This window comes from Beauveria bassiana (genome assembly GCF_000280675.1).
Source record: "Beauveria bassiana ARSEF 2860 unplaced genomic scaffold BBA_S00017, whole genome shotgun sequence".
Taxonomy (NCBI): domain Eukaryota; kingdom Fungi; phylum Ascomycota; class Sordariomycetes; order Hypocreales; family Cordycipitaceae; genus Beauveria; species Beauveria bassiana.
This window is the reverse complement of record NW_007930852.1, coordinates 3135-22242: the sequence shown is the minus strand read 5'-3', so window position 1 is coordinate 22242 and position 19108 is coordinate 3135. Positions and strand designations below refer to the sequence as shown.

At 51.9% G+C, this 19108-nt stretch overlaps 7 protein-coding genes across 7 annotated transcripts; 4 read left to right on the top strand and 3 right to left on the bottom strand.

Annotated features, from left to right (window-relative positions):
- Window positions 1-1365: 1365 nt before the first annotated feature.
- BBA_06027 (fungal specific transcription factor) lies at window positions 1366-3501 on the top strand (the record flags this gene model as incomplete). Its single annotated transcript, XM_008601124.1, has 3 exons — window positions 1366-1521; window positions 1587-2787; window positions 2837-3501. The coding sequence occupies 3 exons, from the start codon at window positions 1366-1368 to the stop codon at window positions 3499-3501; spliced, it is 2022 nt and encodes a 673-aa protein (XP_008599346.1).
- A 1067-nt stretch (window positions 3502-4568) lies between these two features.
- Window positions 4569-5567, bottom strand: BBA_06026 (uncharacterized protein; the record flags this gene model as incomplete). The annotated part of the gene is made up of 2 exons (XM_008601123.1): window positions 4569-5076; window positions 5140-5567. The coding sequence occupies 2 exons, from the start codon at window positions 5565-5567 to the stop codon at window positions 4569-4571; spliced, it is 936 nt and encodes a 311-aa protein (XP_008599345.1).
- Window positions 5568-5754: 187 nt separating this feature from the next.
- On the top strand, window positions 5755-7170 carry BBA_06025 (ankyrin repeat containing protein; the record flags this gene model as incomplete). Its single annotated transcript, XM_008601122.1, has 2 exons — window positions 5755-5844; window positions 6355-7170. The coding sequence occupies 2 exons, from the start codon at window positions 5755-5757 to the stop codon at window positions 7168-7170; spliced, it is 906 nt and encodes a 301-aa protein (XP_008599344.1).
- Window positions 7171-7558: 388 nt separating this feature from the next.
- Window positions 7559-8332, bottom strand: BBA_06024 (uncharacterized protein; the record flags this gene model as incomplete). Its single annotated transcript, XM_008601121.1, has 1 exon — window positions 7559-8332. The coding sequence occupies one exon, from the start codon at window positions 8330-8332 to the stop codon at window positions 7559-7561; it is 774 nt and encodes a 257-aa protein (XP_008599343.1).
- A 57-nt stretch (window positions 8333-8389) lies between these two features.
- Window positions 8390-9188, bottom strand: BBA_06023 (uncharacterized protein; the record flags this gene model as incomplete). Its single annotated transcript, XM_008601120.1, has 3 exons — window positions 8390-8730; window positions 8787-8876; window positions 8939-9188. The coding sequence occupies 3 exons, from the start codon at window positions 9186-9188 to the stop codon at window positions 8390-8392; spliced, it is 681 nt and encodes a 226-aa protein (XP_008599342.1).
- Window positions 9189-13425: 4237 nt separating this feature from the next.
- BBA_06022 (polyol transporter 5) lies at window positions 13426-15416 on the top strand (the record flags this gene model as incomplete). Its single annotated transcript, XM_008601119.1, has 2 exons — window positions 13426-13928; window positions 14030-15416. 2 exons carry the CDS (start codon window positions 13426-13428, stop codon window positions 15414-15416), a joined length of 1890 nt encoding a protein of 629 aa, XP_008599341.1.
- A 1333-nt stretch (window positions 15417-16749) lies between these two features.
- Window positions 16750-18450, top strand: BBA_06021 (Ribosome-inactivating protein; the record flags this gene model as incomplete). Its single annotated transcript, XM_008601118.1, has 1 exon — window positions 16750-18450. The coding sequence occupies one exon, from the start codon at window positions 16750-16752 to the stop codon at window positions 18448-18450; it is 1701 nt and encodes a 566-aa protein (XP_008599340.1).
- Window positions 18451-19108: the final 658 nt, after the last annotated feature.

The window sequence follows — 19108 nt, the reverse complement described above, 5'->3', positions numbered from 1 at the left end:
ATATGAACAACTTCGTAGGAATATCTATGGGTTTCTTACTTCACCAAGCCAAACTTTGACTGTTCTGTCGCGAAACTATGGAGAATCCTCAACGAACTCTATGCCAATCACGGTTCATTCCAAGCCCCTGAAATTATAGACTAGTTTCTATAGCATGTAATTCATAACTCGTTCTAGATGTAACCTACCCTCCCAGGGTTCGCATGCAAATAGTACTTTTCGTCTCAACCGACTAGGTTAAGGCCACAAGGATTCAAGCAGTTCGACCTTGTCTCCCTGTTACCTGACTCGGAAGAAATGATGGCAGCCTCTGTGGCGTAATATGAAACGGTGCTCTGGAGAGACTGTCAGTTTATTCCGGCCCGGTTGTGGGCCAGCTGGAAAAGAGGCCTATTGGATGGATGCTTGTCAAGCAGCTCAATGCCGCATCTCCTCATTCTTCGCAATATGTAGCTTAAAGCAATCCATCTCTCGGTTTCAGAGGATCCTTTCCGCAATCTTTCCGTTATTTCGGCCTAAATGAAGCCGGCGGCATAAATGACCTTCCAGAAGGCTGCTAGGGAGGGCATCGGCCACTTTTAGAACACACTAATCTTAGCAGCTAACAGCTTCCGCACCCCAATGCTCAAGCAAGATCTTGTCCAAACACCTATTCATTATCCCTAAAAAGAACTTCCCTTGACTTTCTAAATTTAAAAGCGGGAAAGGAACTCGGCGTAAGGCGTAGTGTTATGTAACGGTGCCTATTAGCTAGAGGTAGTCCGAACCACCTAGTCAAGCTAGATAGGAGATAGACTGGAAGTGAAGAACTCCGCCCGCCAGCTGAAAAGGACCTATTCCATAGCTTGCCTGTCAGAGACCAAACATGACTCGTTGTAGTCAAACATGCCTCGGTACTTTTCTCAGACAGATTTACCTGAATAAGTTTCCCATATAGTTAAAGCGCCTGTTTACATCGCCGCCCTGGGGCTAGTCTATACCTACGCGGGAGGGGTGTTTTGGGTACCTAATTAATAACAGTCCGTGCTGTTAGTGTTACGCCTCTTATTTTTTTCTGGCACGGGTGCGGCAACATGAAAGAGTCGATATTGGTACCCATATTGTTGCAAGAATCAAAGAGTATTATGCAAGCAAAATTTTTTCCATCACTTCTATATACCTAGTGTACTTCAATGTAAAGAGTATATTTCTTAAATCATCAATTCATACAACATCTTTGAACATGGGATTTTTGTTTGCTGACTAATAACGAATTTTGGCGTAACGAATATGCTGTTGCACTACGCCATCGAATTTTAGCGATGCTAGTGCCTAAATCATCTCTCCCTTGCTGGCAAACAGTTTCCGCTGCCGAGCATTGCTACAATGCCTGTACCCTCTGCTCATCTCAATCCGGCGCCTATTTCTCGCCAATCTTCGCCTCGTAGGCTTAGGTTCGTGGCCTCGGATCCAGACCGGGGTGGGTTGCCCGTGAAGCGCAAGCACGTGCAGCAGGCTTGCGCGATCTGTCGTCACAAGAAGGTGAGATGACCTGCGCTTATCTGGCAATTCACCCAAACAGTACTGATGGGATCGCAATCGTGCAGAGGAGATGCACTCATGGAGGCCATTCTGGCGAAGCGCATGCTCCTACCGAGCCCCAGGAAAAGGCCCCATCTTACACCGGAATACATCAGCGGACAAGAAGACATGAGCGGACAAAACGCAAGGAGAGCAGAAACGATGGGAATTTGAATGAGTCTCCATCGATATCGGTATCAGCATCTGCTGGCCAAGCAAGTACAGAAGACCTGGCCGCTCAACCGCGAGAAGCCGATCTGCAACGGACTACTCGCTTTGTTTGCGACTCAAACCCAGAGGCTCTGTTTGTGGAAGCCACGATGGAAGCTTCAGCAGAGTCTACACAGCGAAGGCGAGATGTCGGTGTATGGGTTCCCGATGACGCGGGGAATACGGGACAGCTTAAAATGTCGCGGCCACCTCCCATTGTTGACCACATCCTCGTACCGTTTGTTAGAGAGCATTGTCTTACAACCCTCCCCCCGGACGACGACTTTTGTCACTTCAAGGCCGTCTATATCAAGAAAATCCACCCTCTATTCCCCGTGATTCCCGTCTCAGCCCTCGACAGCAGTCTGCACGAGCCATCCGACCTGCTGGTTCGCCAACTTGTGTGTCTGGCTGCGGCGGCGGACCCCGACCTTGCGCCCTTTCTTCGGCTGAAAAACAAAGGACAAGACCTGCTGTCTGCTCGAGAATACCTCGAGGCTCTGTCGTCGTCGATTAGGGCAATCATGGAGACGAGTCTCGTGACGGACAGGGTGCTACACATTCGGGCACTCGTGATGCTATCCCTCTACGCTCAGCCGACGTGCGCCGACGATGCCGACCTTCCAGCGCAGCTAGGTGGCCGGGCTGTACATCTCATTTTCTCTCTTGGCATGCATCACTCGCTCCACGACACGCCCGATGCCGATGATATGGAAACATTGTTCTGCTGTGTCTGGGCTGTAGATCGCATAAATGCGGCCACGTACGGGTGTCCATGCTTTATGCACGAGCGAGACGTGGGCGCAGACTTGGGGAGCTGCATGAGAAGACGGCCATCCTGTTTTCGCTTATTTCTATCTGTGGTGCAGTGGATCAGTCAGATTCTCGACCTCTATCGCCCAGAACAAGTGTCCAAACAATCTTCGAGTCCGCAGATTATCAAGTGCGTTGATATGCCTGATTTCGAAACCATGGCTCTCGACGCCGATGCTTTGGAAGTCCCATTGAATCTACTCGGTAAGCGTCTCCGCAATTGATTGGGATCCCAAGTTGACGAAAAGAATAGCAACTATCGAGACATTTTATCATGCCGTAGTCATCTTGTCGTGCAAGACGCCCCGCTCCGCAACGACCGCATTATCGCCCTCCGCGGATGCTAGGCAGTCTCTAGCCGCCGAGAGAATATCCTGTGCCGTGGCCAGAGAACATCTAAGTCCCATACACATTGTGCCATATGCGGCCTCCCTGGCGCTCAGTGTCGAGTATCGCAAGATGAGACGCTGCCACCTGCCATTATCTCGAGCAAGAGCCATGGTTTCCTTCAAGCGTAACTGCAAGATGCTACAGTCGTATAGGGACCGCTTCTGGAGCGCCAATGTTGTCGCCACTATGGCGGAGAGTGTACTAAGGGAAGTTGAAAGAGCGGTGAGTGCGTTGACGCAAGCGGGTAGTCCAGACCACGGGGACCGACAGCCTTGGCCCAGCAACCTCCATCAAAACGGCGACAACGAGCTCCCTACAAATGTGCTTACCGACGGCCCAGCTGCTCCTGTCTTTGGGACTGAGATGGATACGACATTTGACTTTTCGCTTTTCGGTGCCGCGGGTGAGGATATATTCGGCTATATTGATCCCACATTCGATTTGAACGCCGTTGACAATGCCCTTGCGGCGAATCTGGAAATTGGTGTACCCTTCAGCTGGGGCGATTGGGATTTGACCGATACATAATCTGCGCTATTCACGCAAGTGATTGCGTTTCACGAAACGAGAGGCTCCTTTGGTTTTGTTGGGCTAACTCTTAGCTCGCCGGGTCGCGAAAACCGAATCAACGAGTCACCAGTTGGTTCCGTCCAACAGAGACGACACGAAGACGACAAGCCTGATTGACGACAAAACTGGATGACCGATAGGTCTAACAAGTGAAAGCAATTGCTCTAACAATCCATGCGACCACCAGGATGGAACCGTTAATTTGATCGCCGGGCACACCTCTTGCAGTGAGAACGTTCAATCGAGCCGACAACACGTCGATTCCTCCGAGATCAGGCTGAACAGCTAAATCTTAAGGAGAGAATGCCCACGTTCCTCTTCCTCAGCCAGAAGAGTCCCCCGTCCTGCTATATTCTACACCGAATTTCGTGAAGTAGCGGATTTTTGCGTATTTATTCAAGATAACGCAGAACTGCCAGTACCAATTGCTACCAGCTAAGGTCTGATGGCTGGTCAGGGCTAATCGCTGATCCTGGAGGCGGCTCTCAAGGTCGTGGCGGGCACCCTCTGAGGTGTAAAGTCGCACGGATTGTTAGAGCAATTGCTACCACTTGTTAGGCCTATCGGTCATACAGTCTTATCATCTCTGTGGACGGAAGTAACTAGTGACTCGTTAATTACAACGAATCCTCTGTTCGAGACTGTATCAACAGTCAACAGGATTGCTTAGTTACGGGTACTATTTACTGGCATGTGCACGGCAAGGGCAGGTGACTGAACTCAAGGGTCGTTTGATCGTACAAGCACCGCAGCGTCAAACTCTTTTATTTCTGTAAACCATATAAGCATGACTCGAATATTCCGAGGAAAGCCTTTCACATCCTGACTGTGGTCAATGTTACGTTTGCAGGACAGTGGCTGCTGCACATTTGCTCTTTGGGGAGTGATTTCAGGTGTACAGAATGGATAGGAGATGATATTTGTGCAGCCAGATGATCCGGCGAGTATTTTATGAATGCAGCGGAGTATACTAATGGTTGGTCAGGCCATGCAGCACGATGACCTTGGTGTTGCAACAATAATTCTTAGCGGAAAAGTCGCTTGAACAAGGGCTTATCCCGTTGCTTTGGACTGGTCCCTTTCGACTTTTCGACATATCTCATTGACCGCACCCGCATCAATACACCAATTAGACTTGCAACAACGACCTCTTCCTCCAGTTCCGGCCCATCGACGCTAGTTTCCGGCAGCAGCAATATTCCTTCGCTGTGTGGCTGGAAAACGGAGCCGCCACATCCGACGTGGTAATAAATAGCTCTGATATCGCCCTCTTGGCGTCTTGATGTATCCTCGGATTTACCCTTATTTGACATCAATGTATACCGCATTGGTCCATCTTGAATTGGGTGCACCTCCCATTGATACCGCTCATAGCCCGAGCGCGACGAAAAGGCAAAGTACGGAAAGAAAATTGTGGTCTTGTAGCTGTGCGCATCTGGTAGAGGGAAAAATGCACGCACGAGCACTGTGTCGGTAGACCCCTTGTCGCAACCAATCGTCAAGCTGAAGCTGTGGTCTCGCAACGGGAGCTTACTATTGCAGATGTGAGTGAGTCATGCGACAATTGGTAGGAAGTTTCCGGTCTGGTTTACTTACACATTGATATCTGGGCAAATATTGTGAGGATCGCGCTTCCTCACATTGACAGACCTATGTCCGTCATCACCCGGTACTGTATCAGGGACGACCAAGTATTGAACATTGTCTCTGCCATTACCGCTAGGACGATTGATCATGGACGTTCGGATGTTGAATAGTCGGCTGCCCATTAATGGCGGGGGCATGAACTCTCCGCGTCCAAAGGGTGATTCATAGATGACTCGTTGGAACTCTCTGGTGCTTTCGTACACTGGAAAGCCAGGGGCATCGTGTTCTGGGATATACAAGACTCGTGTCAAGTGTTTGGGTAGCGGCGTTGGTTCGTGGCCAAGCCCCGAGTACAAGTCCACCAAGGGCAGTCCGTCGGGCGATCTACTTGGCCTGCTGGGAGGGTCATAGGGATAAACAATTGGAGCTCCGGCCATGTCGTAAAGTCTGCCTTGGGATAATATGGAAATTTCGCTTGAGTATACAGATGACTGCGCTATGGTATAGTAAGTTGACTTTTTTCGTCTGCTATGTTGGGTGCTCGGAGTGAATTATATGTCAATCAAGACAACAGCAGCAAGTGACGATCACCCGGAATGGCCTAAAGAGAGCATTCCTTTTGTAATGGTGTGCATCCAAATTGGGCATTCCACATCGGCCCCACCTCCGGCCAGCCCATCTAGGGCAGGTCCGCCTTTGGCATTGTACAAGGCCGTACGCCGTAAAGTTGCGTGTCAAACTTGAACAAACATCTAATTATGAGGATAAACGAGCTTTCTTTTCGTAGACTTTCAGGTTGCGCGGCACCTTGAAATCGCTACCGCAGGATCATGTTGACAATATCAAGACTTGGTTGACGTTTCAAGAACACCCGAAAATCCACTAAACAAGTTGCCATACAATACCTCTTCTGAGTTTTGATCCGCCTCGTGATGGTTTGAATGATACAAACTCTATACTATTTGTAGTATCCGAATCGAAAGTTATCGAAGAATCAAGGTTGTCGAATCATTTTGGTGAACATTGTAAATGCATAACGGGGTTATAGTAATATTCAAACGGACAATAGGTGGACGTCACACAACCCCTACATTGTTGCTCGCGCATCCACACAACTCGTCGCGGTATTCCATCTCACTTCACCTCGCTGGCGAGGCTGTGCAGTCCACGTCGCACCTCCGCCACGACCGATCCTAACATGAGCAGCCTTTGAATATGTAAAAGCTCGACCATGACGTTCCCCCATCTATCCGTTCTCGCCCAGAGCTAACACGTCTTCCTCTTAGGATTGACCCCGCGATCCGTCTACGACGCGCCATCCACGCCGACGACGCCCTTCTCGTCGAGCGCATCCTCCGATCCCACGCGCACCTCCTGCACAACCCGGACACCTCGGCCGCCGGGCAGTCCAACTCGAACCTGCACCTGGCAGCCTCGCTCGGCCACGCGGCCGTGTGCTCGGCGCTGCTCGCCGCGGGCCACGAGGACCCGACGTCGGCGCTCAACGAGAAGCACCAGACGGCGCTGATGCTGGCCGCGGCGGCGGGCCACAGCGAGGTGGTGCACCTGCTGTGCGAGCGGGACGCCCGCTGCGTGCTGCGGCGCGACGCCCGCGGGCGCGACGCCGTCATGGACGCCTGCGCCGGCGGCCACGACACCGTCCTCCAGCTGCTCCTGACGTACAACCCGGGCGGCCCGCTCGAGGCCGTCCAGAGAGCCGACGCAGAGGGAAACACGGCGCTGCACTTTGCCAGCGCCAGCGGGAGCCTGCTGTGCCTGCGCACGCTGCTGGCGGCCGGCGCGGACGTGGACCGCCGCAACATGTGGAACTGGACGCCGGCGGCGTACAGCGCGACGGTGCAGGCCGAGGTGTATCTGAAAGGGCTGGTGTCGGAGGCGGGCAGACGGCGAAAGGGAAGTGTGGACAAGCAACAGCAGCAGCAACAGCAGCAGCAGCAGCAGCAGCAGCAGACGTCGCCGCGGAAGATTGGGCTGGGCATGGTGAGAGTGGTGCCGGATTACAGCGATGATGATGATTAGGGCGCGACTTGCATTGCATTAGAGATACATTAGCACTCGGAGCTTTGATTTGCTATTTTTGTCGTTTTTTTCTTCTATTTTTACTCTCTCAGCACGGATACTTGCAAATCCTGACTTAATCATTTGTTTTCGCAAACATGATTCGTGTAGCTACTGGTAAATGAAATACTGGCTAAAGAGCAACTTTTTGCTGTCTCATGTCCCAACACGCCGAAACGGGCAAGAAATCCAAACAAGAAGCAAAAACGATTTCGACATGCAATGCCACTCAGTATTTCGGACACTCTAAAACACTTGCTTCATCTCGTGACCCATCAAATCAATCCTTCTTCATCCTTGCACAACGCCTTAGACTACCCCCCCGAACCATCAAAATCATATATCCTTCTTAATCCTTGCAGAACCACAGACACACAATCGGCTTCTCGTGCGCGTTGCCCGTCCTCGTCATGTCCCAGCCCACCTCCTTGATCGTCTTCTTCATCATGTCCTTGTCGTCGCCGCTAATCGCCAGGCCCTTGTACCACTTGCCGCTGCCGCCGCCAATGACCTCGAAGCACCGGTTCTTCTTGGCGACCGGGTTGGTGCAGCCAAAGCCCATGAGCAGCTCGGCCATGGTGGTGGTGCAGGGGATGTGCGTCGCCTTGAAGGGGATCTGCGCCGTGGGCGGGAGCTGCCACGGCGGGGTGCTCGTCTTGAAGATGTGCGCCTTGGTGTGCTCGGCGGGGAAGAAGTAGTTGTAGCCGGGCTCGCAGCCGACGCCGCCGGAGCTGTTGGTCATTTGCGCGGCGGGCATGGTCGGGTCAATGTTGGGGTAGGGCTGCGGCTGCCGCGGGAGAATGTTGCCCGTGCCGTTGGGCTGGTACGAGAAGCTCTGCTGCGTGTAGAGTCCTGCCGAAGGTATCTGCGTAGGCGGCATCATGCCGGACTGCGGGAAGAAGCCGGCGACGCCTGGAGGGGGCGCTGCCATGTAACCACCGTAAGCACCCATGCCGGGATAGCCCGCAAACGGGGGAGCCATACCAAAATTGAAGCCCGGTCCGCCGACGTGCGGAATATAGGCTTGGCCTTGAGAAGGCATGGGGCCGCCACCCTGCGGCGCAAAGTTGGGACGGCCGCCATGATTGTCGCGGCCCGTAACGGGGTTCCAGCCGCCAGACATTTTTTGGATCTGGGTAAAAGAGTGGTCGCAAAGGGAAACAGAGGGACGGTGCGAGAGTCAGTTGGGCTGCCAGGTATTGACCCAGCGACGCTCTTGCGGATTAAAAGACGTGTACCAGTGGCCGGCACTCGAGGGGCGGTCGGTTGTTGCGATAATTTGGTTGTTCGAACTCAAGGTACTGGGGGAGTGAATGGCGCAGTTGGGGGTTAAGTAGGCCTGGGGGTGTGGGCTGGTGGGATTGTTTGTGTGAATCTGATGGTGGGCGTGACCTTGATATTGCGCGTGTAAGTGGTATCCCACAGGGTGATGCTGGTGGTTGTAATGTGCGACGGGTGTGCGATCCTCACAGCGGTTTGCGAGCTGCTGATGGTACTCCTCTTGTGTCAGGTGGCTGATAACTGTGTATTGTGTCAGTGGCAATCACTCGTACTATTTTGGGAAAGAAAAAGCATACGTTGGCTATCATCAGACGCTGAAGAAGTGGCGTCGTCGTCTTGAGCGCGACTCTGCTGGGATTCTGGAAAGCGCTGGTACTCGACAAGATCTGTACTCGTTGTTAGCATCGAACCCCCCACAATGTTTTCTTTGAGTAAGGGAAAGACGAACCTTGGCTCGCAGCAGAAGTGTGGTGGCTTTCGGGAATGATCTTGTAGAGGAGAACGCGACGACTCCAGACGGGTTGGTCGTCGTCGTTGTAAAAGGCCGCCGTAATGAGGCAAACGAAATGCAGCGGGATGTCGTCGTCACCTGTAACGATGCGCAAGCACGATACGAAGCGAAATGTGCGCGCAGATAGCGGCAGGACGCCGGGGGCAAAGTTTTTGGTCTCGACACGGATCTGTTCTTGGATTGGCATCAAGAGCGGCACGACCCCTGCCTCGAGCGCAAAGAGACGTAGCGAATCAAAAGAAAAAAAGGGGACAGGAAGCACACAGTTTTGATTACGGAGCGATGATGGCAACGAATTGGACGATGCAAGAATTTGTGTAAGAGGTGTGTTGTGTAGCAGCAATGTTTGTGGTGGGCAAAGAGGCCTGCTTTTATGCCTGCGTGGTTGGATTTGTGAATCACACATGATGCTTGATTGACCGAGTATTGGTCGCTGATGCAGTGGATGGCGATGATTCAGTGTAACTACTAGTGCAGTTTGGTGCGAGGGTTGGACGAGGTTGTTGATTGAGATGGAGGCAATGCGGCGGTCGGTAGCCAATGTGTGACGCGCAAGAGGAAGCGGAACCGGTCAACTTTTTTGTGGCGCGCTGCTTTTTTTTTAAAAGAAAAAAAAAAAATTCTTTTGGAGAGAAACACATTGTGTTTTGACATGATAGGCTAGAGTTCAATCGGAATGGAAATTGAGAGCTGGTCTGATGCCTCGTTGAACATGACTATAGTCGAGTCTTGAGTGCGACGACAGCCGGGACGACACTCGTTCGTAAATCATATTGCCCATCTTTTGAAATCATTATCACGACTTCTTCTCATCTCTACTACGTCTCCAGATCACGCCAGACTGTAGTTTTAGATGGAATAATGAAATTGCAAAGGTCACAACAGGCAATCAGGCAGCCAAGCAGCCAAGGCATCGACCATTCGGGCTGGAGCGAGATGAAGCAGAGGTAGCACCGTGGGCGAAAGCGAAGAGAACAATATCCGGAAATAGCAGACTGGTTTGGCAATTGTTTTCATCCAGGCAAGTCTACTAGCGGTTAAGGATGGGTATAGTCTGGGTTAGATCCGCGGCCACGCAAAACTGGGCGAGGCTGGCTGCAATACGCCAGCCTCAGCTGGTCTTTGCAGGCTTGCCACATTTTCCTGCGTAGTGCAACGGCTGTAAGAGGTTAATTAGTGAAACTTTGGTTTTTATGATCCGAGGTATTTATCAAGACATTTGTAGGCGTTTCTCTGCCTAGTCAAACGACAGCTCTTTGGCGGATCAACGCCTCGTCAATGCGGCAGCTATCACCTCGGCAACTACATGCAATGCTTCACCAGCTTCAGGCTTGTCCTGTGTAAAGGGCTTTAGATAGTCTGAAATTCTAAAGGGCAGCGTCCTGGTCGACTAGCCAAATATCGAAAGAATATTTCAGGCTGTGCACCACCAATGCAACAGATACCCCACGAAAACTGGTCGCGCATAAACGTGGCTGACAGCATCAAAGCTGTATGTTGATAGGACAATCTGATTTGAGGGGCAGAGCAGAAATCTGCCCAGTCAATGTATAGAGAATTCGGCAGCCTAGAACAGGTGGAGTGACCGTTGCCCACCACTGAGGCAGACTAACGAACTGGTGTGAAGCTTCTTTTCGTCTTTAATGATCCATGCTGAGGCTACTCCAGACTGTGGATCGTTTTGGCCACATTTCCGGGGACGCCCGCAATAGGAAGCATTATTGCCCCGACTAAATTATACTGTAGGATGGCCCTGGCGCGAGCGGTTGATAGCTGACCCCATAATAAGGCGGACGTTGAGACGGCTGCAATGGCATGCCGGGCTGGGGTTTCAAGGCGGGCGCCACAATGCGCCGAACAAAGTTCGTTTCTATGATATGAAGGAGCCTTTAGGAGCCACGGGAGTTCACCGAAAAAGAACACAAGAACCTTTTGGAGTCTAGATATTACGCTTGTCCTGGCGCCACAGTGACTGAGAGCAGCTCACTTGAAGAAAAAGGCCGAATGCGGCATACCATTTTTGGCAAGCCGCTGCTGCTAGTCACGCATTTAGCATGCCAAGGAGCAGTGATGTCACATGTGTACTTGGTGTGGCACGAATGCAGATGCAAAGCGACGCAGAGATGAATTATACTGGGAGCGATGGACTTTTTTAGCTCCGGACGTCGTGGTACGGGTTTCATGAGCACGACTTTATAGCCGGATTGCGGAGTAGCGAAAACGGTTCCAGGTGCTAAATAATTCTCTAGTCTGCCCAAAGAGGCTGGCGTGTGGAGGTGCTTGGCACTGCTCGGTAAAAAAAAATGTTCTCAAACGTGGCGCCATGGCCAAGATGAGCTCAGTTTCTCAGGTCACGGCGATGATCATTGCGTTGGTGGTTGAAAACAATACTTGGACTGATGGTTCTCATTAAACATGGAGCCAGGGGAGCTGGGGCTCAAGGTGGACTCTATGGAGACTTGGAGAGACGATTGAACCACTTTTTTGCACCAGGCAGCAGAATAACGAGCGAATCAAGGAATAACGGACGAGAGTTCTCCTCGTCCCCGTGGGGGTGCGACGGGATCGAGAGCTGGGGTATTCACGAGTCGTGTGGCAATCGTTCGAGGGGGCTTTTGAGACTACGGGCGCATCAAAAGAAGCATGAGAAAAATGCTACAACTGTTGGATGTTTCTCGAGTAACGGTCGATCGAGTTGCCGAGTTCCAGTCTGCATAGAAAAGAGGTTGTTGTTCCTCGCGCGCATAACTACTTGATGGGCAAGACGGACAAAAGCCCGGACTCTCGTGGGCAGATCTTGGCGACCAGATGAACCAGGCTCCACCTAGCTCCCGCTTATCCAATCAGCATTCGTGGAATTCTGTTGCCTAAAATGGAGCCGCACGAAAATAACGCTAAAGGACGCCACAATGATTATAGTGGAACCAGATGCAAGCCACACAATTCGGCAGAGATGGTGGCGCGAGTAGCAGTCGCATGATTCGCAGAGATCAACCAGCCACAGGATTTTCAACTCTTTGGATTAATAGATACCCCGTCGAAATACTTTTCGAGGCAAACCAGAGATAATCTTCCGGCGCGGGTGGCGATGCTTGCGATTGAGACAAATAGATTGCTTGCGGGAGGGACAATGTCTCGTCGTCTTGATTCACATCAGCTGCTCTAATAAAGTCTGGTATGGGCGGGCAAGTGTGATTTCCTTTTTGGGCGGCCTAGCAGCGCCGGTTGCAACCACAGCCTAGCCGGGGCGGCTCAAAAGCTCTTGGAGTGAGTGGCCTTGGTGGCTTGTGGCTTGACACGACCCACGCGATTTGGAGAATAACTTACATGATGGGGGCAGAAGGTAACATGCTTTGCATGATTACTTTGTACATCAATACCTGGCCTAGTCGCCGCTTTGTTGCTGCAATGGCCCTGATGGCACATACTTTCCAATCTCTCAGCGACTAAGTACCAGAGTTAGTATTGCAGTATTGTCAAGTCGTCTTTGTGGCGTCGGCTATTGGTACGCTGGGGCGGTCAAAGTATGGCGAGCAAGACAATGTACCAGCATAATCACTGCCGAGTGGGAACATTACTTATTACAGAAAGAAGATAAATAGCCTGCTGAAGTTGGCATTCAGGTCTAACCCGCCAATTGACTTGGTTCCTTTTTCAATGTGCCTTCAATACGAAACGTTTTCCTCAACTGTCTCAAGAATCATGACGCTAGAAATGGCAAGGGTTCGTCACTCGGACTACCCCGTCCGTTCCACATCAGCATGGAGGGGGGACTCTTCAGCCGCTAAAGAAGCACTGGCCTATTAGGCTATTACCAGTACGGATGTCGATTAATTTAACTATTCCATTAAGCATCGCCCTAATAAACCGTAGCCACGCTACTGACCCAGTCCAGGATGCTCCCCGTGCTTGTGTTGGTCCCTTCCTCGCTGGCATGCAACATTGGCCGCACTGGGCAAGGGGCCGCCGACACCGCCTGTATTCTACGAACGTATTCTACATGGCACTAATTACTCGTCAGTTACTCGGCTGTTTTCATGTACCTTGACCTTGTTTGGCCCGGGACCGCTAGGCTTGGCGTTGCGCCTCGTCTATCCGCAACCATCCCCATACTCAGATGTCTGCATAGTAGAGCCCGACCGGGGGAAAGGATGGACCGCCCGGTCTCTCTTCCGAAATTCTCTTTTTATACTCCAGACATTCCCCCCGCTGTTGATCATCCCCCCCTCTTTCCTATTCTTTTTCCATCTTGTCCTAGACATCTTATACAAGTGGCTCCCCTCGACGCACTCAACCTCAGCCACCTGACCCTTTACTTTGCTTTACTTGACTTTACAATACTCTATCTACCTATTTCATTTTCAATACAGCACCCTCATATTTAGTCCTTGTACACGGGAACCACAAGGCAGACTCGGCCCACCATGTCCCACGACATTAGCAAGGCCGCCGTCGCCGACATTTACGCTGAAAAAGGCACCACCCACGCCGAAGACGTCGTCGCCGAGCGCGATCTCGAGTCGCGCATCCGCAACCCGCTCGACGGCATCCCCCGCGATGAGCTCATGCGCAATGTCGACGACTTTGCCCGCTCACGCGGTCTCTCTGAGCACATTTCCATCCTGCGCAAAGGCGCCCTCGTCGCGCAGAACCCGACCGACATTGACCGGATTGACGGCGATGAGGCTCTGACGACTGAGGAGCTCGCCGTCTTGGAACGCGAGAGCAAGAACAAGTGGACCATGCCCGCGCGCCTGTTTTGGACCATTGCCATGTGCTCGATTGGCGCGGCCGTTCAGGGCTGGGACCAGACGGGTGCCAATGGCGCAACCATCTTCTTTCCGAGCTACTATGGCATTGGCGGTGACAGCGCGCGCGAGCAGATTCTCGTCGGTCTCATCAATGCCGCTCCGTATATTGGCAGCGCGTAAGTTTGCCATTCCCCCGCCTCCTTCCCCTCCCCAAAACAACCTTTCTCCAATGTATGCCGAGCAAGTGCACTAACATGGTGACGGGGGCAATGAATAGCTTCATAGGCTGCTGGCTCTCCGACCCCCTCAACAACTACTTTGGCCGCCGCGGCACCATTTGGTTCTCGGCGCACTTTTGCATCTGGCCCGTCATCGGCTCCGCCTTTTGCCACACCTGGCAGCAGCAGCTCGCGTGCCGGCTGCTCATGGGCATCGGCATGGGCGCCAAGGCCTCGACGGTGCCCATTTACGCGGCCGAGAACGCGCCGGCCTCGATCCGCGGCGCCCTCGTCATGTCCTGGCAAATGTGGACGGCCTTTGGCATCATGCTCGGCACCGCCTTCAACCTGGCCGTCTTTCACGTCCCCCACATCAACTGGCGCCTGATGCTCGGCGCGCCGTTTATCCCCGCCGTGCCGCTGCTGGTCGGCATCTATCTGTGCCCGGAGTCGCCGCGCTGGTACATGAAAAAGGGCCGCTTTGCGGATGCGTGGAAGGCCATGTCGGTGCTGCGGCACAATGAGATTCAGGTGGCTCGCGACATCTTTTACATTGGCACGCAGCTCGAGATTGAGGAGCAGATTCTCAGCAAGACCAACTATGTCAGCCGCTTCGCGCAGCTCTTCACCGTCACGCGCGTGCGTCGCGCCAACCTCTCTGCCTTTGTCGTCATGATTGCCCAGCAAATGTGCGGCATCAACATTATTGCCTTTTACTCCACCTCCATCTTCAAGGAGTCGGGTCTTCCCGAGTTCAAGGCCATGATTGGCTCCTTTGGCTTCGGCCTGGTCAACTGGCTCTTTGCTTTCCCGGCCTTTTGGACCATAGACACCTTTGGCCGCCGCAGCCTGCTGCTCTTTACCTTTCCCCAGATGTTCTGGACGCTGCTCGCCGCCGGTCTCTGCACCCTCATCGACAAGGATTTGGGCGACCTCCGCACCGGCCTCGTCTGTCTCTTTGTCTTTCTCTTTGCCGCGTTTTATTCCCCGGGCGAAGGCCCCGTGCCCTTTACCTACAGTGCCGAAGTCTACCCGCTGTCGCATCGTGAGACGGGCATGGGTTTCGCCGTCGCCACCTGTCTCTTCTGGGCCGCCGTCCTGGGCACGTCTTTCCCTTTTCTGCTGCACGAGGCCAAGCCCGTTGGCGCGTTTGGAGTCTACGCCGGCTTCAACGTCGTGGCGTTTGTCCTCATCTTTCTCTTCGTCCCCGAGACCATGCAGCGCTCGCTCGAGGAGCTCGACTGGGTCTTTGCCGTCCCCGTCCGCAAGTTTGCCCACTACCAGGTGACGGTCGCCCTGCCCTGGTTCTTTAAGCGCCACGTGCTGCTGCAGAAGAATGCCACCAAGCCGCCGCTCTACCACTTTGAGGTGGTGGAGCAGGCCAAGCATCAAGGTCGCAACTCGGCTCCCCTGACGGGTTCGGATGATGAGAAGCGCTCTTACTAGACCAATTGCGATTTTGTCTGCTTTTGTTGCATTCTTCATTTTGTAGCTTGTCAATTTGGTACTGATTAGGTAGGCGGATTGACTACGGTTTGCAGATAATGTCGGCAGTTAGAGCCGGTGGGCCTTTGGGCGGCCTTTTCCACAGAGTAGGCCAACGCCTGATATCTGTACATAATACAACTGATTGTTGGCCAATAGTCATTCAAGTTGACATACTTTTCCATAAATAGTCTTTCATGACTCAAAAAAATCCATTATTATACTTTAATACGTATCATCTAGCATAACGTCTTGATTGCTATCGTGACCATGGTATGATTAGGTTGGTTGGGCCACAGTGTTCTCACGTGTTTTCGCGCGAGTCCGTCCCTCTCAGGCAGCCCAGGCATTACGAGAAACACTGGATGTAGCTGCGAGAGGTTTTTAAATAGGATGGCGTAGATCTCAATCCAATTTGTCTGAATTTGTCTTGATTGCCCATGACTCATGTACTTCATGAATCAGCCCAACTCCGTTGCCCTTTCCGCTCCAACCGATTCCTCATTGTTAACTCCTACAGACAAATTTATGTGCGCAGTAGATGAGTTTAATTGATTAAAATGGACCCTCATTGTCCCTACTCTATCCCAATACCAGAAGTACGACCATAATAGCGGATTTCCCTTTACCCTACAAGTCCTTACTAGGCGGTAACCCTCTACCAAGGAAAAAAGGTTCCTGTTCAAGTGCCTTTATAAACTTAGAAGTCTTAAGAAAATTTACGTCCTACTTTACAGAATGGAGCCAGAAAATACGGATTAGAGCCTTACTTTTTTACTCGTAAAACCGCGTCAGGGCAGTGCAGGTAAGGTGAGCTTTCAGTATGCATACACTCCGCCTTGGCTTGATGCACGGATACTACTCTCCTCTCAAACTCGTGCAAGTGTTATATTACTGCCCATTTGCATATTAATCAACCTCAGGCGCCAAGCGAATGCATGGATCATAACAAGCTTAAACACAAAGTAATTTGCACGTTAAATGTTCATGCCACTTGCCAATGATACCACTATAGGATTGATATCAAGGCAATCATGTCAATGCCAGACGGCGTTGCCATGGGATGGCCGGGGCGACAGCATGACATGGCCATTTCCCATGATGAAGCAAGTTGATCAATTTTTGAGATTGCAGGACATGCTCTCATCTTCCGTCTGCTCCAGTCGTGACATATAAAGCCGCCGCTGTAGCACCTTACTTCTCCAACCGTTTCCACCAACCATCGGGGCATCAGGATCTATTCTTTCTTTCAGTCACCCATTCACTGCTTCTATAAAAGAGATAGATTTCAGTTATGAAATTTCATATACTTACCCTTGCCGCTTTGAGCTTGACGGCCGCCAGCCCCCTTCCCGGTGAGCCTGGCAACATCGTGCCCCAAGGCTTAGAGTACAGCGGTAGCAACATTGATCATAGCCTCAACGTCGAGGAGCTCAAGTTTGGCCTTCCATTCTTCCGCCAGTCCGAGCAGCTAGAGCGGCGGGATGACACTCCGGCCGAAGAACTAAAGGTTGACCTGAGTACTAAAGAAGTGTACAAGAACTTCATTGAGCGAATCCGCCGCAGAGTCCAGGATTCTGGTGTTTCCTCGCATGGCCGCCCCGTTCTCCCTCCTCAGCGGATGCCGCCCACTAGTTGGTTCGACATTGTGCTGCGTACCCAGTCTCAGGCTGTGAGACTGAGGATCCGAAGCGACAACCTTTACCTGGACGGGTACCGAGCAGAGGACTCTGATCAGTGGTTCGAATTCGGCGTGGCGAATGTCGACCCGCAACTGATTGACGGATCTACGCACTTGGGCTTTGATGGTGGCTACAACTCACTGCAGACGACTGCGGCGCGGCGCAGAAGCGAAACCGCCCTTGGCCAGCAGCAGCTTACCACGGCCGTAAACCAGCTTGCCACCACGGCTGACCGTCGTGAAAGAGCACGTTCACTGCTTGTCGTTATCCAGATGATATGCGAAGCCATCAGGTTCACCCATATATCCGACACCATCACCAACAACTACAGCGAGGGCGTTACACCTGACGAACGGTTCACGGCGCTCGAAAACGGCTGGGGGGACGTTTCTACAGCGTTGCTTCGTCATGATCAGAATCCCGAGGGCCAGATACAGCTTCCCCGACCAAACGCCATGGGCATCAACTCGGTGACGGATGCAGTTGCTGTGATTGGCGTCCTGCTCCGTTACTCCATCGACGGCGGCTCCAGGCCTCGACGCCAGGCCCAGGCACTGATTCCCTCTGGCCGCCCTCTGGCCGAGATTCTCTGGCTGGAGATTGACAATATTGACAAGGAGGATCCGGGCGACCTCTACGGCACCATCACAGCGACCGACGGCCTGAGCAGTCAATATCTCTACAATGTCGACAGAGCCAACGACCAATCCGTCTCTCCAGGCGACCGAGTCGCGCTCACGGGTCCATCTCGAACCATCTCCGCCGCCGGCAGCTTCGTCATTGATTTCAATCTCGTGGACAAGGACAGAGACATATCCAACGACGACGAGATTATCAAGGACCAGCTTTCATGGAACGTCTACAACGCGAGTAACCAGTACGACGTGCCCATCCCAAAGCCAATCAGCGGCGCATACGGCCAAGGCAAGGTCGACTACGTGGTGATGAGCAACGCCGCAGAGGCTCTGGTGGAAGTCGTCATGGTCAACGGAGACAACGAGGATCCTGCCAATGTTTTTGGGACGGTCAGGGTGCACAGCAGGTTTGTCCAGCGCCAGCTCTTCCAAAAGGCGGACAATGAGCACATCGAGATAGGCCAAGGAAAAAAGATTCCTCTGTCGAGAGCTGTCATGGCCGTGCCAATGGACGATACCCTCGAGGTTCATGTAGATCTGACAGACCACGACCCCGAGTCCTTCAATGACAATATAGCGACAGGATCAGTCAGTTTCAAGCCCCAAGTCTTGCGGTCGGCTAGCCTTCCAATCCCAGGACAGAATGGCAATGTGGAAGTGAGGGTCGCTTGGTCTTGATTTTTCACATTCACGATACCATGGGATTCGTGAGAGGGTTGTCTTGCATATACAGTGACCCTTGCGATTCTTTCCCGTCTTCTTCTTCATTTAGGTCTCCTACCACCTTTTTTATCCATAGATTGCACCTCATAGTTTGAGATAGGATCAATCATGAGTTGACTGCTTATATTCGTTCCGTCCGTATATACGGGCCCTACCATTCCTGTCATGCTTCAGCTCTTGTCTCGGCGGTAGATTAGGGGTTTTGCTGACGGTCTAGTCATAGACTAAGACCAAGGAGAAGCGGATCTTGATCCGTCATGATGTATTTGAGACTTCTGCGCATATAGCTCTTTCTACGTGGCTATTAGCGTAGAGGTAACTTATCTCTTTCTTGCTCTTTTTATTCTTTTCTAATAGCCTTTTGAAGGCACACTAGACGAATGTGTAAAGTAAATTATATTCTCATCTCACTACTTTATATAGTAGTATTTATATTAATATTTTATAATAGGAAGATCCCTAATAAGCGTAAAGAGAGCTGATATAGTAGTATTATAGCCTAGTAGGGTTATATATAAGTTCTCTTCGATGTATCCCGAGTCACCAGTCACCTGTCACCAAAAAAACTCAAGATCAGGGCATAAAACAAAGGAAATGATTGAGGGTTTTGCGA